We start from the raw sequence: 16,403 nt of genomic DNA on the forward strand, positions 1-16,403 counted from the left end.
ACTCTCCATGAACTCCCGGATGACGAGGGTGAGAGCAACGGCTCTAGCATCAGCAATGTGGCACCTCACCATCATCCACCCTAGGAGTGCGCTATGGCGGACGCTCCAAGACAGCCGCTGGTGGTTGTGGAATCTACACAGACTCACACCCCTTCGGACCCACATTTAGGGGCCCTCATGTTTGTGCAAGCGCATGCCGAGAAATTACAACAATGGTGGTAGAACCAGCCACCGCCTGCGGTGGCACATTCGGTACAGCACGTTGCACCCCATGCGCATGGCCCAACGGGTGGCACCTGGGGTCGTGCCCATCAGGTCCAACACGACATCATGAACGAGGGGAATGATCTCCCATAGTTCGCTCGGGCCGGCCAGAACATCGTCGCTATGGCAATGCTTCTGCGTGGCGTTCCTGAACCTGTCGACCCCTAGAAGCGGGCAGTCTACCGGAACCTCCTAGTTCTAGTAGAAGCCGCCGTTGTTCAATAGGTAGAAAGCTCCGCATCACAACTCCGACATGCGCCCTCTGTCCCCACTGGGGGAACAGGGACACACTAGATGGATCGCTCCATCCGCTCACCGCTACAGCTGCCAGGTGTGGCTTGGGAGGCGGCAGCCACGCCACGGTCTAACATGGCGCCTACTCCCCACCGACCGTCGGTACACGAGTGGCCTGGTCCACACCAGGACGCTCATAGCATCGTCAGTAACCAGCATCGGGCCCGGCACGATGATGATGTCCACCGGGCGGCAACAAGAGCAGGCGACACGGATCCTGGCTGAACCTTCGAGGGGAGCGGTGAAACGTGCCCCAAGCACGGTCGCCGACCGGACTACTGGAGTCCCAGCCCTGAGGGTTCGGGGCCGTGGGCCTTTGAGCGGCGTATCCGAAGAGCGTCGTTCCTGCTTCCGACCGCCCACCAACATCACCAAGTACACCACGGAGACAAACCCCGATATTTGGCTTGAAGATTTCTGGCTCACCTGCCGAGCCAAAGGGGTGGATGATGACTATTTCATCATTCAATATCTCCCCATCTATGTGGTGGAACATGTTCGGGCATGGCCTGAATTCCTCCCACACGACAGCATCTGCGACTGGGTGGACCTCAAGAGGGTCTTCGTCGGGAATTTCCAGGGGATGTACGTCTGCCCTGGGAACTCCTAGGACCTCAAGAGTTGCCAGTAGGATCCCAGTGAGTCCCTACGGGACTACATCCACAGGTTCTCCCAACGATGCAACTCCCTGATGTCGTCGACACAGACGTCATCAACGCGTTCCTCTCTGGGACGACCTGCGAGTCCCAAATCCACAAACTTGGATGCCTAAAGCCCTGTACCACCCGCGACCTGCTCGACGTCGCCACTAACCATGCCTCCGATGAGGAAGCGGTCTTCAACGGAGGTCAAGACAAAGGCAAGGCCAAGCACATGGATTGAGACGAGGGCCTCTCCACATAGATGGGCAAAAAGAACAAAAAGGACCAGCGTCGACCGAACAACACCATGTTGGTTGCCGCAACTAACTGCACGGGCAAGTAGCCTCAATAGGGCCTGCCTAACCAATTCAACAAACTCATGGATAGCCCATGCATCAACCACGCCTACCCCGTCAAATACCTCTACAAAGACTGTGAGCTCCTCAAACGTTTCATACGACAGGCCGACTGGCCGAAAGAAGGGGACGGCAAAGAGGCGACAGCCAAGAAAGGAGGCATGGTGGGCAAGGATGGAGATGGTTTCCCTGACACTGATTAATGCATCATGATCTTTGGTGGATCTGACACCATCTGGTCCAAGCGCCAGCACAAGGTATGCTATAGGGAAGCATGTGCCGCCGAGATGGTCGTCCCCTCCTTCCTCAGCTGGTCAGAATCTCCAATCACCTTCGATTAGAGGGACCATCCCTCCCATGTTGTGAGATCGGGACGCTACCTGCTCGTCGTCGATCCCATCATCCGCAAGAAGCACCTCACCAAGGTGCTGATGGACGGAGGCAGTAGCCTCAACATCCTCTATGTTGACACCCACGACGCCATGCACATCCCCCAATCAGAGCTCCGCCTGGCGGGCTCTCCCTTCCACGGAGTGATCCTGGGAGCACAGGCATACCCGCTCGGGCAGATCGACCTGCTCGTCACATTCGGTAGCTAAGCCAACTTCCGCTCGGACGTTCTCACCTTTAAAGTGGTGGACTTTCTAGGATCCTACCACGCCATCTTGGGGCGGCCATGCTATGCCAAATTTATGGTAATCCCCAACTACACCTACCTCAAGCTGAAGATGTCGAGACCAAACGACGTCATCACCGTGAGTAGCGCCTTCTCGCACGCCTTCACGTGCGACCGCGAGCACTATGAGCTCGCCACTGCGGTCATCAACTCGCCTGAGCTCCCATGGCTTGGGGAATCATCGATCCTAGCAGTCCCAGACTGCAACCAACCAACCTCCTTGATGGCCCTCCGACCGCTCAAGGAAACCAAGGCGGTGGGAATCGACCCCACCGACCCAACCAAGATGGTTTGGATTAGGACCCAGCTCTCGGTCAAATTGGAACATGAGCTCATTGACTTCCTGCGTGATAACCGCGACGTCTTCACACGGTAGCCTTCTGACATGCCAGGCATACCACGGGGGGTCGTCGAGCACACACTGCGCCTCATCTCGAGCTTGAAGCCCACTAAGCAGCGCCTGCATCACTTCAACGATGAGAGGTGCAGGGCCATAGGTGAAGAGATCGCCAAACCCCTTGCAGCCGGATTCATCAGAGAGGTATTCCACTCTGACTGGCTTACCAATCCCGTTCTTGTTAAAAAGAAGACCAGGAAGTGGAGAATGTGCGTTGACTATACTGTCCTCAACAAAGCATGTCCGAAGGATCACTTTCCTTTGCTGCACATAGACCAGATAGTCGACTCCACCTTAGGTTGCAAGATCCTCTCCTTTCTGGATGCCTACTCAGGCTATCACTAGATCACGATGAAAGAGTCTGATCAGCTCGCAACCTTGCTCATCACCCTGTATGGTTCATAATGCTACATAACCATGCCATTCGGCCTGAAGAACGCTGGCGCCACCTACCAGAGGTGCATGCAGCAATGCTTCATCGACCAAATCGACCCGCTCGATCAGCCTGACCAAACCAAGCGGCCAAGACCAGCGATCGCTGTCTATGTTGATGACATAGTGGTCAAAACAGCTCAAGCCTATGACCCCATCGCAAACTTGGCCACGACGTTCACAAACCTTCGAAGATTCAATATCAGGCTAAATCCCGAAAAATGTATTTTCGGGGTTCCAAAGGGGAAGCTGCTAGGATACATTATGTCCGAGCGCGGCATCAAGGCCAACCCCAAAAAAATCACGGCCATCTCCAACATGGGTCCCATACACAATGTCAAGGGCATGCAAAGGCTCACCGACTGCCCTAAGTCGATTCATCTCCTGGCTTGACGAACGGGGGATGCCCCTCTACAAGCTCCTCAAAAAGACGAACACTTTTGTCTGGACTGAGGAAGCCCAGTAGGCCCAAGAGAGCCTCAAAGCATCCCTAACATCAGTCCCAATCCTTGTCGCTCCCGAACGAGGAGAACCCCTTCTCTTCTACATCATGGCCAGCAACCATGTGGTAAGCGCCACGCTGGTCGTCGAAAGGGAGGAGCCGGGACACCAGCTTAAGGTCTAGTGGCCCATATACTTCATCGACAAAGTACTCGCTGACCCCAAGGTCCGGTACCCCCAGGTGTAGAAACTCCTATACGCCGTGCTAATGGCGACCCGGAAGCTCCTGTACTACTTCACTGACCACGAAGTCATGGTCGTCACTTCATACCCACTCAAGGACATCATCCGCAACTGCAACACTGCGGGATAGATCTCTAAGTGGGCACTTGAACTCATGGGCCACGACATGAGGTACATCCCCCGTATCGCCATTAAATCTTAGGCTCTCGTGGATTTTGTCGATGAATGGACAAAGGTACAGCTACCGACCCCGAACATCACCCACGAGTACTGGACAATTGTGGGGGTATGGCCCCCGATATCCACAAGACAATACATGGGGCACACCATCAGAGGTGGCACAGCCCACAAGATCAAGACATGCACAGCGCTGCTCGGCGTGCACCGCAAGATATTGTATAGTACCAAATAGGATACTTTCTTTGTAACCCTACCCCTCTAGACTATATAAGGAGAGATAGGGGTCCCCTAGCGAACGGGCTACATCAAGATACATACATATGCAGTCACGCAATATCATACGATAGCCAATACAAACCAACAGACCACAGGAGTAGGGTATTACGTCATACTGACGGTCTGAACCTGTCTAACTCGTGTGTCTCTGTTGCCTTCTTGTTCTTGATCTCACGCACCTCTGCTGATCAATCTACGTTCATGGGATACCCCTCAAAGGGCTGCCAACGATATTCTATCGACAATAATGTACTTCGATGGGTCTGTAATGGCGCCTGGCTCAAGGGCTAGAGTGGTTCTGATCTTCCTGGACGGGAGTAGGCTCTGCTACGCCATCTGCATCCACTTTTCAGCCTCAAACAACGCCGTGGAGTACGAGGCCCTCATCAACGGACTATGCATTGCTATCGAGCTCAATGCTACGTGACTCTACGTTCGTGGCAACTCGGAGCTAGTCGTTGATCAGGTCACGAAGGAGTCCTCCTGCAAAAACCCTCTCATGGTAGCATACTGCCAAGAGGTGCATAAGCTCGAGGACAAATTCCAGGGGATCAAGCTACATCACATCCCTCAAAGGGACAACGATGCCGCCGATTTTCTCGTGAAATTGGCTGCCAGGTGGGATCCATCCCTAAGCGGGGTCTTCATCAACGACGTCCATGAGCCGCCCGCCTGCATCCTAGAAGGTCTGATCCAGACACACCCCGACACCTAGCCGGCGCTTGGGGGCTCTGACCCCAACACCAAGTTGGCGCTCGGGGGCTCTGATCCTAGTACCTCCATGACGTCATCACCCGTAAACGTCGCCATATTAGCACTCGGTCAAACTGACTGGCGAGCACCGCTACTCATCTACCTCCTCAAGGAGGTTCTCTCGCCCAAAAGGACTGAAGCCTGATGAATCACTCGACACGCCAAGACCTTCGTCGTGCTTGGTGACGAGCTCTACAAACAGAGTCTGTCAGGAGTGCTCACGAAGTGCATCCCCACCAACCAAGGGAAGCAACTCTTCCTTGAGGCAGAGGAGGTCATCCGTAGGTGTGAAGGATGCCAGTTCTACACTCGGCAAACCCATTTGTCGGCACAGGAGCTCTGAACCATCCCTGTCACCTGGCCATTCGCGATCTAGGGCCTCGACATGGTGGGGGCCCTCAAAAAGGGCCAAGGTGGCTTCACTCACCTACTTATAGCAGTCGACAAGTTCACCAAGTGGATAGAGGCTAAGCCCATTACCAACATCCGCTCGGAGGAGCCAGTAAAATTCTTCCTTGACATCATCTACCGGTTCGGCATTTCTAACTGTATCATCACTGACCACGGGACTAACTTTACTGGAAAGAAGTTCCTAGACTTTAGTGATGGATACGACATCATGATCGACTGGGCCTCGGTCGGACATCCATGAACTAACAGTCAGGTCGAACATGCCAATGGCATGGTCCTCCAAGGAATTAAGTCACGCATCTTCGACCGACTCAACAAATATGTCGGGTGATGGGTTGTAGAGGTCCCAGTGATCCTCTGAAGCCTAAGAACGACCCCAAACCGATCCATAGGGTTCACACCCTTCTTTCTGGCCTACAGAGCTATGGCAGTGCTGCCCTCCGACCTCAACCATGGCGCCCCAAGAGTAAAGGCTTTCGACCACAACTGAGCCACGGAGGCTCAACAAGACGCAGTCGACCTGCACAAAGAGGCCCGCAAGATGACCGTCATCCGCTTCGCTCGCTACCAACAAACCCTCCGTAGGTACCACGAAAGGAAGATCAGAGGGAGGATACTCGAAGTCGGCGATCTCGTACTCCAGAGGACCCAATCAACAAAGGAAAAACACAAGCTCTCTCCACCATGGGAAGGGCCCTATACGGTGACCGAAGTAATCCGACCGGGCACCTACCGACTCGAGGACAACAACGGCAACGTTCTCACCAACACTTGGAATATTGAACAACTACGTTGTTTTTCCCCTAAATTTGGTCTAACTGCTTTTTAGTCAACACTTGCCCCTGTAAAGCACCCTAGCCCGAACACTTTCAGCCCAGGTTGCTCGGGGGCTCCATAAGGGTACAATACTGAATACTACCGCATTCCTTTTCCATTGATTGCCCTACGTAACTTTTGTTCTTACTCCTAACCAAACGCACCCCACCACAACCTATGCTTATGAGCAGCTGAGCCCCACGGGCCATGCCTAGGCTCTTAAAAAAGCTACAGCCTATGGAACTAACGGGCAGGTACGAAAAAGAAAGGACAAAAAACTAAAGATATGCTAGGATAAAAATAAGGAACGGAGAGTGATTTCTATCAAAAAATAGTACTGATGTATTCATTGATACAAGAAACACACCAAGAGACGGGTAGGGAGCGAAGGGATGCCCTATGTAGGCCATGCTGACTCCATCACGAACGATGAGCACGGGTCCTGGTTGGACATTTTTGACTGGAGCTCTCCAAACCTCGTCACTCGAATCATCAAGGTAACTCTACCAAACCCCCTCTATTTCTTTATAAATCATTTCATACATCCATACGCGCATTCATTCCATACGCCCGTGCCTACTAGACAATTCGGGCCCTAAACCATCGGGGGCTCGGGAACTAAGCATCGCACGTGTAGCAAAATGCATCACAATGCTCCGTGATGCGTCATGAAGCGGCGGTTGCCTCATTTGACATGAGCAACCAACAGAGCCAGGGGAAAAAACATAGATGAGCCCCGTGCAGCCCTCGCCTAGTCTGGCAAACAGGGGCATCTCAACCTTCTCGTTTGATCCTGAACCTCTTGCCAAGCCCACAGAATCTCCATCGAGGGGAGGCCATTAGGCCACCTGGATCGGTCTCCGGAATGACCTAGGCATCTGCCGGGTTGCAGGTAAAGGAGCAGTGGAATGTCACAAGAGGGCTATGCTGACCCTGTCATGAACGATAGACCCGGATTTCACTCGATCATACCCATTAGCGAACTCACCAAGCGCGTCACTCGAGCCCGAGCGATCGGGACAAGCGACAAAACTTAGCCCTTCCGGTTGTGAGGAACCGAGGACGGGGTAACACACACAACTCAAACCGACCCCTACTAAAGCCCAACGGGGCTCGAGGGCTCAAGACACAAAACTCCTAGGTCTATGACCCTAAACTCGCCCCATCAGGATCTACGAGCACCGCCTTGCCGCCTCGCCCGATCCCTAAACTAACTAAACTAACTGCCTCGGCTGCGCGGGCTCCAACGATGCTAGGATCTGCGAGCACCATCTTGCCGCCTCGCCTGATCCCTAAACTAACTAAACTAACTACCTTAGCTGCGTGGGCTGCACCGACGCCAGGATCCACGAGCACCACCTTGCCGCCTCGCCCGATCCCTAAACTAACTAACTAGCTACCTCGGCTACGTGGGCTGCACCGACGCCGGGATCCGAGAGCACCGCCTTGCTGCCTTGCCTGATCCCTAAACTAACTACCTCGGCTACATGGGCTGCACCGACGCTAGGATCCGCGAGCACCGCCTTGCCGCCTCGCTCGATCCCTAAACTAACTAGACTAACTGCCTCGGCTGCGTGGGCTACATCGGGGCCAAGATCCATGACTCCAACTTGACCAATCCCACGACGCGCACCGATGCTAGGATCCATGAGCTCTACCTCATCCGTTCCCTAAGACTAACTACCTCGCCCGGTCCCACGGCACGCACCAACGCCAGGACTCGCAAGCTCCGTCACCCAATCCATCAAAACTAACCGCCTCGGCTACGCAACAACGCCTTGGTCGACGACTCCATCTCGACTGAAGAACACGCACACACGCCTGCTAACAAACACCCCTAGATGGTTCTGCCCGAACCACCCAGGGGCTCGGGGGCTACACCCGCGGGTGCGCTCACGCGCATCCACCGACGAAACAAAAACCTCCCCCATTGGCAACACGAACCCCCCCTAGACGGTTCTACTAGAACCGCTCGGGGGCTCAGGGACTACACCCGTGGGTGCGCTCGCGTGCACCCACCATCGAGGCAAAAATCCCCCAAACGATTCTGCCCGAATCGTCCGGGGGCTCGAGGGCTCCTGTTGGGTTCATAAACCCGGGGTCCCTCGCAGATCGGCTTCCCTGCAAAGGCTTAGCCCAAGTAGACAGCGCGCAACTCATGGGCCGGCCCAAGTGTCTAAAACAATAGGCCAGAAGGACGGTCCAGTCACCGACCAGAAGGTAAGGCCGAGGAGGAACAGCGCTCGCTTGTCGACTTCGGCCCACCTCTCTGACCGGAGCGCTCACTTCGGTCTCTAGTGCCTCCGGACGGTCTCTCCAACCAGAAGACCTAGCAAAGTACTACCTCTGACTCTGACCCCATATCTCCGATCGGGGTATGTAAAGACCCTGCTCACTGCTCTTCTTTGACTGGCGCAACCAGAGCCGACTGGGACCAACCGACCGGGGACGCCCACCCGGAAGGGACTAGGGAACGGATGGAGAAAGTAAGACAGGGCGCTCAAGTCAAACCATGATACCAGGGACCGTACCCTGTCACCTACAGGAATAGTACTCTACAACCGCCCTAACACAAACAGTATTGAAGGCGCTGACATTTTTCTCTACAGTATTGTGGGCGCCGTTAACTCCCATACGATAAGGCCCCCACATGCCTCTGGACATCGACAGTGTTGTGGGCGTCGGGATTTACCGTACCAAGTGAATATGGTGAAACTCCTCATATGCCTCTGGGCATTAACAGTATATGCAGGTGCCGACATCTGCCATACCCAAAATAAGACGACGTAACCTTCCGCATACAACCGACATCCAACAGTATTATGGACGCCTACCATCCTCCTATACCCGCCGGCGTGGGCAACAAGACTTAGAAGCATACAAACTCTCTCCCTCTCACTTATATAGCCATCCCCTTCATCTATAAAAGGGGATGCGCTCTCTCCCAAGAGACTAAGTTGATTCAAGTTCATACAAGTCATTCCAGATTCATTAGATCAATCAAGTTCACTAGCTCACAACCACAGAACTGCCAGGTTCGAACCTCAAGCACACGCTTGAACACTTAGCTCATAGAGAAGCTCCTATCGCTCTCGGACCTTCCGACAGGAGCCGATCGGACCTCTCGTGCACTCCATCTTTCTCCTTCTCGTTTGTAACCCCACTGCAAACTTCGAGCACCTAGGCTTAGGAATAAAGTCATCGACCGACTCAAACTGAACGTAGGGCACGTTGTCTGAACCAGTATAAACCCTATGTTTTTTAGTGCTAGGCCACCTCCTATCACAACGTACGGCAAAACTACAAATATTTACTTGTTGGTCATTTTCTGCACCGACACATACACTTTGCACTTACTTTATGCTTGTTTGGACACACAAATTCCAACGTATTCTCAGGGTTTATCACAGCTCGATCTCCACAATCACACAAAGGAGGTTTCTCGAGTCATCTAACTGCGGCTAGGTGCTTCTCCTTAGCCGTCATTGGCGAAGGGTTAGGGGGTGGAACCCACCGTTTGAAGTGCTCACGTGGATGTCTCCCTCTAAACCAATCGTCGAAAAGGAGGTACTTAGGATCAAACTTGTCTGCACCGTCGATCTACTAAAAGAAAAAACACCTCTCATGGTCCTACACAACGAGATTCCAACAAAATATTAGTAGCATACTTACACAAATAAAGAAAAATGATAGTGGAAACAATTTCTTACATTAAAAGACTATATGTGTAGAAGCAACGCGCCGCTGTGTCTGGATATTTCGATTGAAAAACATGGGCCGGCCACAGCTAGATACAGGGAGGTTAGGAGAGACTGAGGCATCTTTGCTAGATGCGTCGGGGTATAATTCTTGAGGACGGTCCCGTTTTCGCCAAAACTCCTCCCGAAACATTTCTTGCATCTAACAAAACGGATGTAATTTAATAAACAAAAATCAAAATATCACAAATAAATATCAATACGAACCATAACTACAATACAACCAATTTCGTTCTAAGAACCAAAAGCAATTAACATTAAACCCTAAACCTAGAGTTTCTCATTTGATGCACAACAATGAACCCATAACATAACTACATGCGCCTAGGTTTGCTAGCTTTTTCACGCCTTGACATCATCATACGGTTGTATAATACATATATTGAGGGATAGAATGAAACCCTAAGTGATGACGATTCTTAAGTTCAAAAATCCGACTAATATGTACCGAATCGATGCAAAAAAAATTAGGAGAGGAACGAGGATACCTTGCTCTCGAAGATCTACGGATCAAATTAAAGTTTCCAAGGTTCAATATGCCGATTCGTGAGGTAGGGTGAAGTGGGGAGAGAAAAAACCCGAGAGGGAGGAGAAAGAAGAGGAAGAACGCTCGGGCAGGAAGGTTGGGGCGGTGTTAAAATAAAGGCTCAGCGCCAGTCACCCTGGCGTCGAGCTTGGCGCTAAAATCTACGGCGTCGAGCTCAGCGTCAGGGTGACTGACGCCGAGCTTCCTGCCATGTCACCTTCCACGTCCGCTACGAGTCCAGAAGCTCGACGCTAGGAGCGCTGAGGCTACGAGTCCAGGAGCTCGACGCTAGGGGCGCTGAGGCCGAGACGTATTAGCTCGGCACTACCATCGATGGCGCCGAGCTAAGGGTCCAGATTTTAAAATCTTTTCTTCAGATATCTATTTATGGAAAACTTTTAAAAAAGGGTTAAAAAGTAAAAAAAAATTGGACAGAATAATTATGAATATTTTAGTTGTAGAGGCCCTGTTCGATGATCTGATACTTGGCTGAAACTGGCTGAAAAATACTGTACTGGCTAAATTATTATGAAAAAAATACTGTTTCGATTAAAAAAACAAGCTGAACAAGGCAAATATGAGGTAAGCGAAAAGCCAGAGAAAGGTTCAGGTGATCTCGACTAGGTTCCAGTTTTTTTCCAGTCACCCAGTAGCAAACTAGCAATATCCGCGTAGACTTGAAACTTCTTTTTTCCTGATATTTGATCTCATTGTTCCCGAAGTTTTCAGTCCAAGTCGAGCGCGTGGTAATTGCCAGAAATCACAGTTCTGTTTTAAGAAATTTAGCTCATATATAGTACCCTAGGGGAAGCGATTGATGCTGAAATGTATGCACAGACATGTGAGTTTCCAACTGAGGTCCATTCTAATGATTTCCATTAGAAAGAGGTCAGTCAAAAAAAGGTCACAAACGCATTGGGAAACAAAAACAAACGGAACAGAATATATGAAGAGACTTTTCCCTGTGTGCCATTATAAAAGATCGTAATCCCTTGTGTGCCCCTGAAAAAATTCAGCGGTCTTCAGCGCCACTACTTCAACTTTTTCGTGTCATCCATGCCACTTCCGTCAGTTTGGGCTCTAACGCCGTTAAACTGCAGGTGTGAAAAGACGAAAATGCCCTTAAGTTCAAATATGTTATTAATTTTTTTTGAGCATCTTAATGACTTCAAATGAAAAAACTCAAAACTAGAAAGTTGTAGATCTCGTCGAGATCTATAATTTTCATATAAATTTTTTTTTCATTTAATTTCGTAAAAAAAATATAATTTGATATGATTAATATATCTTAGAAAAATTATATTATTTTTTTGCGAAATTAAATGAAAAAAAAATTTATATGAAAATTATAGATCTCGACGAGATCTACAACTTTCTAGTTTTGAGTTTTTTCATTTGAAGTCGTTAAGATGCTCAAAAAAAATTAATAACATATTTGAACTTAAGGGCATTTTCGTCTTTTCACACCTGCAGTTTAACGGCGTTAGAGCCCAAACTGACGGAAGTGGCATGGATGACACGAAAAAGTTGGAGTAGTGGCGCTGAAGACCGCTGAATTTTTTCAGGGGCACACAAGGGATTACGATCTTTTATAATGGCACACAGGGAAAAGTCTCATATATGAACATGCCACTGATTTGGCTGTTAGTTCAGGACTTCAGGGCTTCAGCCTTCAGGCAGGGGTGGGATGCGGCAGCGCGTAGCTGTGCCTGCGACAGCGCACCCCATCAAGGCGCGCGTGTCGTGTGCGTCAATGTTGAGCTCAGGCAGGCCGATCCGTGCCTCAATTAACGATCAGAACCTTGGCGGCCACGCCCTCAGGCCTCGCCACCACCACCGGCGGCGGCGGCGGCATCCTGGGCGCGACGGCCGCCGCGAGCACCAACAACGCGCCGCTCCTTGCGGCCGCCTGCTTCCTGGCGGCGGCGGGCTTGGGCTTGGTGCAATGCCTGCGCGGCGAGAGGAGGCGCCCGCGGTTGTGCGTGTCGAGGGCGCCGCCGCAGCTCCGCGACGGCTTGAGGCGCTTCCGGGCCGCCGGCTTGGGCAGGTCCTCCAGGGAGCCCACGGCGGCGAGCGAGGCGAAGGTCTGCGACTTGCCCTCGAAGAACCTGGACAGGCCCCTCTTGAAGGGGAGCTGCGTCATGAGCGCGGACATCTCGAAGCGGTCCGAGCCGGAGGAGGAGCTGGCGTCGTCTTCGAGCTCCGACGACGAGCCCACGGACTCCCTCGATGTGGACGTGGACGGGGACTCGGAGTCCGACGGCGAGCCGATGTCGTCCTCCTGCTCCGCGCACGCGGCCTCCGGCGCCGTCCTCCCGCTGTGGAACAAGAAGTAGGCCTCCATGATCTTCCTTCCCGAAGGTAGTCCAAACCCGATCAGACGAGACGAGACGAAACGCAAGCTACGATCAGAGCAGGCCAGAGGGGAAAAAGAGCAGCACTGTGACACGGTGTAGCGGAAGGAGGCAGGGACGGCATATAAATGGGTGCGGCCGGATTGGGAGGATAAGAACGCGACGGGACGGGAGGCGAGAGCAGTCAGCGGACGCGCGCGAGAGGAGGAGATAAAAAGGAGAGGCCGGTTTGTTTTTATTTAATATTTAGGTATGCGCAAGTAATGCGATGGATTCGGCATTATCATCATCTCCCACCCCGCACAGCTATTTGTCGCAGGTTTTTCTCATTAAAATAAAATTCTTTGTGAGGATAAGGCCGCCACATGGTTTCCCGTTTCGGCTTTGGAACCCGCGTGCGCTTGGATGACCTGATGCCAAGCAGCTGCTCTGCTTGCTCAACACTGGGGACGGGGCCCGGGGAGCAGGGCCACACGCTTTTTTCTTTTACCTTTTTTATTTCTTGCCTGCCTGCCTGCCTGCCTGCTGAGAGAGCGTCTCCCTTTCGAATTTCGATTGACCTGCGGCGAGGGTGCGTGGCATCCCTATCGCCTGCACTGCGCGTGGTTATCGGCTACTGCTGCACCCTGCAACAGGCACAGGGGTTTATCGGCCGGGAGAATTTACCTGGCTGAAATGGAAGCCGTGTTTAGTTTTTTTTTCCTTTTCAGTTACTAGTATATAGGAGTATGTAATAAACGACTAGTAGAAACTACTTTTTGGAAGCACAAGTTATAAAATCATTCTGGCAAAGCTGCAATCTGATATGTGCGGCGCTGCAATTCAAAAAAGCACTACAAGGGGGAAAAAACATGCATCGATGTTCACCCTTTTTGGCCCAAAATATCTTTTCCTTTCCTAAAAGGAGAAATAGATAATGTACAGCATTATAGAATATGGCTCTAACCCTGATGAATCATAACTATGAATCATAAGATAATCTAAGGCTCTGTTCGCTTACCGTTTCAGTAAAATAACAGTATTTTTCTCTCACAACAAGTCAGCATCAGCATCAACATCAGTCATTTTATCAGCCAGCCGAATAGGGCCTAACAGTGGAACAAACAACTTGCCTAAAGTGAGAAACAACACAAGAAAGTAGCTTGCAGCGATCATTTGACGTATATTGTCTTCATCTAATAAAGGGTACTAACTAAAGCGCCCTTGAGGACACCAAAGGATTGCGGAGATTCCGTTTGGTCTTAACGATCTCTCAACGCAGATGCCCTCTTGTGCAGAGATGACTCAACTGGCCTAGTCCTATCCACCATGACCACTAATCTATGGTCCAATCTTCGCTTTTGAGCATAGATGGCCAACGGGCCGGCCCAGTACGGGCCCGTTAAAGCATGGCCCGATAGCCAACGGGCCGGCACGGCACGTCGTGCCTCCCGGGGCGTGTCTCACAGGGCCACGGGCCTGACCTCCGGCCCAGGCACGGCACTATGGGCCGATTTTCGTGTCGGGCCGGCCCGAGAAGCACGGCCAATTTCGCAGGCCGTGCCAACCTGAGGTCCACTGGCTGCCGACAGAGAGAGAGGGGAAGGGGGTCGACGCCGCTCGCTTGAGATCCGCCGGAGAAGGGAGGGAGGGAGGACGCGGGGAGCGGATCCGCCACGAAGGAGGAGATCCGCGCCGTCCCGCGCTGGATCCGCGCCGCCCCTGCCCAGAGAGGTCCGCGCCGGAGGAGAGCCGCCCTGCTCCGTGCCGCTGCAGGGGCCGTGCGAGCTCCGCTGCGGGGGACCACGCGAGCTCCACCGCGGAGCGCTGCTGAAGGGGCCCCGCGAGAGGGGCTGCCGTCAGGAGGGAGGGAGAGGGGCGCCCTTGTTGCGCCCGGAGAGAGTGGAGGGAGGGCCGGAGGGAGAGAGAGTGGAGCTCCGGATCTCGGTGAGAAGGAGGAGGAGCGAGTGCGGCAGCAGAAGGGATAGGGTTCGGGCGTGGGGAGGAAGACGGCTACGCGCGGGAGGGAGACGGCCGGCGCGCTCGCCCCAGAGGCAGATCCGGTCGCCAGCGCGCTCGCCCTGGAGGTGGGGCCGTGCGGGGAGGCATGGAGGAGGCGGTCGCCGGTGCGCTTGAATCCGGTCGTCGCTGCTCGCGGGAGATGGCTGCGCGCGGGAGGGAGACGACCGCGCGCGAGGAAGACGTCGCCGCGCGGGGAAGAGGCCAAAGGCGAGAGGGAGCGGGTAGGATTTAGGGTTCGGGGTGAGCCAGTGAGGGTGAGGCGGGGGGAGGCGGGGAGTTGGGCTGCGCGCGGGAGGGAGACGCACCTTTCACAGAATGGGTTGGCAGTGTCTAATCATGTACCTAAGAGCATCTCTACGGTACTGAGAAAATTCATTCTTCTTTTCCTACGACCAGTGATAAAGGAGATTTGGTAGTAGATTTCCTTTCTAACTCTTCTTTCTCTATATTTTTTCAATCTCTCAAAACACCCTCTCATCCCTATAAAAAAGGGAAGAACCAGAGATTTTTTTTAATCCTCTTCTCTCGACTCACGACCACTGGATCCTAGCATCTACAGTCTAGTAGACGGATGCTGAGGACGAGGGCGGGAGCCGGCCACGTCACCGCGCAGGTGAGCGCACAGGTACCAGCTGCGCTGGGAGCCCGGGACGCCGCACGCACCGGTCTCCGCTCAAGTGTAACCGCGAGAGGGAAAGGGAGAGGAAAGAGAAAAAAGAGAATGGATTTCCCCCATCTGGTGTAGTAGCGCTCCCCCTGTAACCTTGTTTCTGAATCTTCTATAGAAACTTTTAAAGAAAAGGTGAAAGAAGATACAATAGAGATGCCCTTAGGACTTACTAGTTGTCAGTTCATTAGTCACTAAAACTAATTTTATACGACTAAAAATTTACGTAGATGGCTAAAATTTGTTTAGTGTTGCTGAATACGTGAACTATGGGCAATTAGTACATTTTAGCTTCCGTTTGTCAACTAATGAACTACACCTTCTGTTCTTAAAAAGGAATAGAAGTCTTTAACTAGATTTTTTTTTAAAAATGATACTATCAATATTTACATCTTCAAATATATTTATTATAAAAATATAGTCTATGATTAATCTAATAATATTTATTACGTATCATAAACTTTAGTATTTATATATATATATATATATATATATGATCAAATTTGAAATTATTTTATTTTCGAGAAGCAAGATTTTCAAATTTTTTGGCTAGAGGGAACTGTTAGTAGGTATGAATTAAAAATTATTTTACTAACTAGATTACTATACTTTAATCTCTTTTTTCGACTAGACAGTAACCGATTCTTATTCTTATGATTAGCAAACTATGCCTAGTGAAATCAAACGTCCTAATAGCAAAATTGGCGTAACATGAAGTTCAACAACAGGGTTTCTCGTACCTCCAATGTTTTCGACAGTTTGTAATAATTATGTCATTCATGAACAGGTTCAGCATTTTCGGCTGGGTACTTTGGTTGAGCGGAGCCTCGTCCTATGCACAGCATAGCATAGAACCCCAAACGTTTGACTTTTCAGCCGAAGAGCATCACGGAATACGCCCACGAAATCCCATGAAA

The 16,403-nt window shown here is 51.6% G+C and overlaps 1 protein-coding gene across 1 annotated transcript; it reads right to left on the reverse strand.

Annotated features, from left to right (window-relative positions):
- Positions 1-12,038: 12,038 nt before the first annotated feature.
- On the reverse strand, positions 12,039-13,005 carry LOC136464157 (protein OXIDATIVE STRESS 3-like). Its single transcript, XM_066463112.1, has one exon. The coding sequence runs from the start codon at positions 12,806-12,808 to the stop codon at positions 12,248-12,250; it is 561 nt and encodes a 186-aa protein (XP_066319209.1). The 5' UTR covers positions 12,809-13,005; the 3' UTR covers positions 12,039-12,247.
- Between the last annotated feature and the right edge of the window lie 3,398 nt (positions 13,006-16,403).

Source organism: Miscanthus floridulus, chromosome 7, assembly GCF_019320115.1.
Source record: "Miscanthus floridulus cultivar M001 chromosome 7, ASM1932011v1, whole genome shotgun sequence".
Classification (NCBI taxonomy): domain Eukaryota; kingdom Viridiplantae; phylum Streptophyta; class Magnoliopsida; order Poales; family Poaceae; genus Miscanthus; species Miscanthus floridulus.

Coding starts and splice junctions, on each gene's coding strand:
- LOC136464157 (XM_066463112.1), bottom strand. CDS start 12,808: ATGGAGGCCTACTTCTTGTTCCACAGCGGGAGGACGGCGCCGGAGGCC.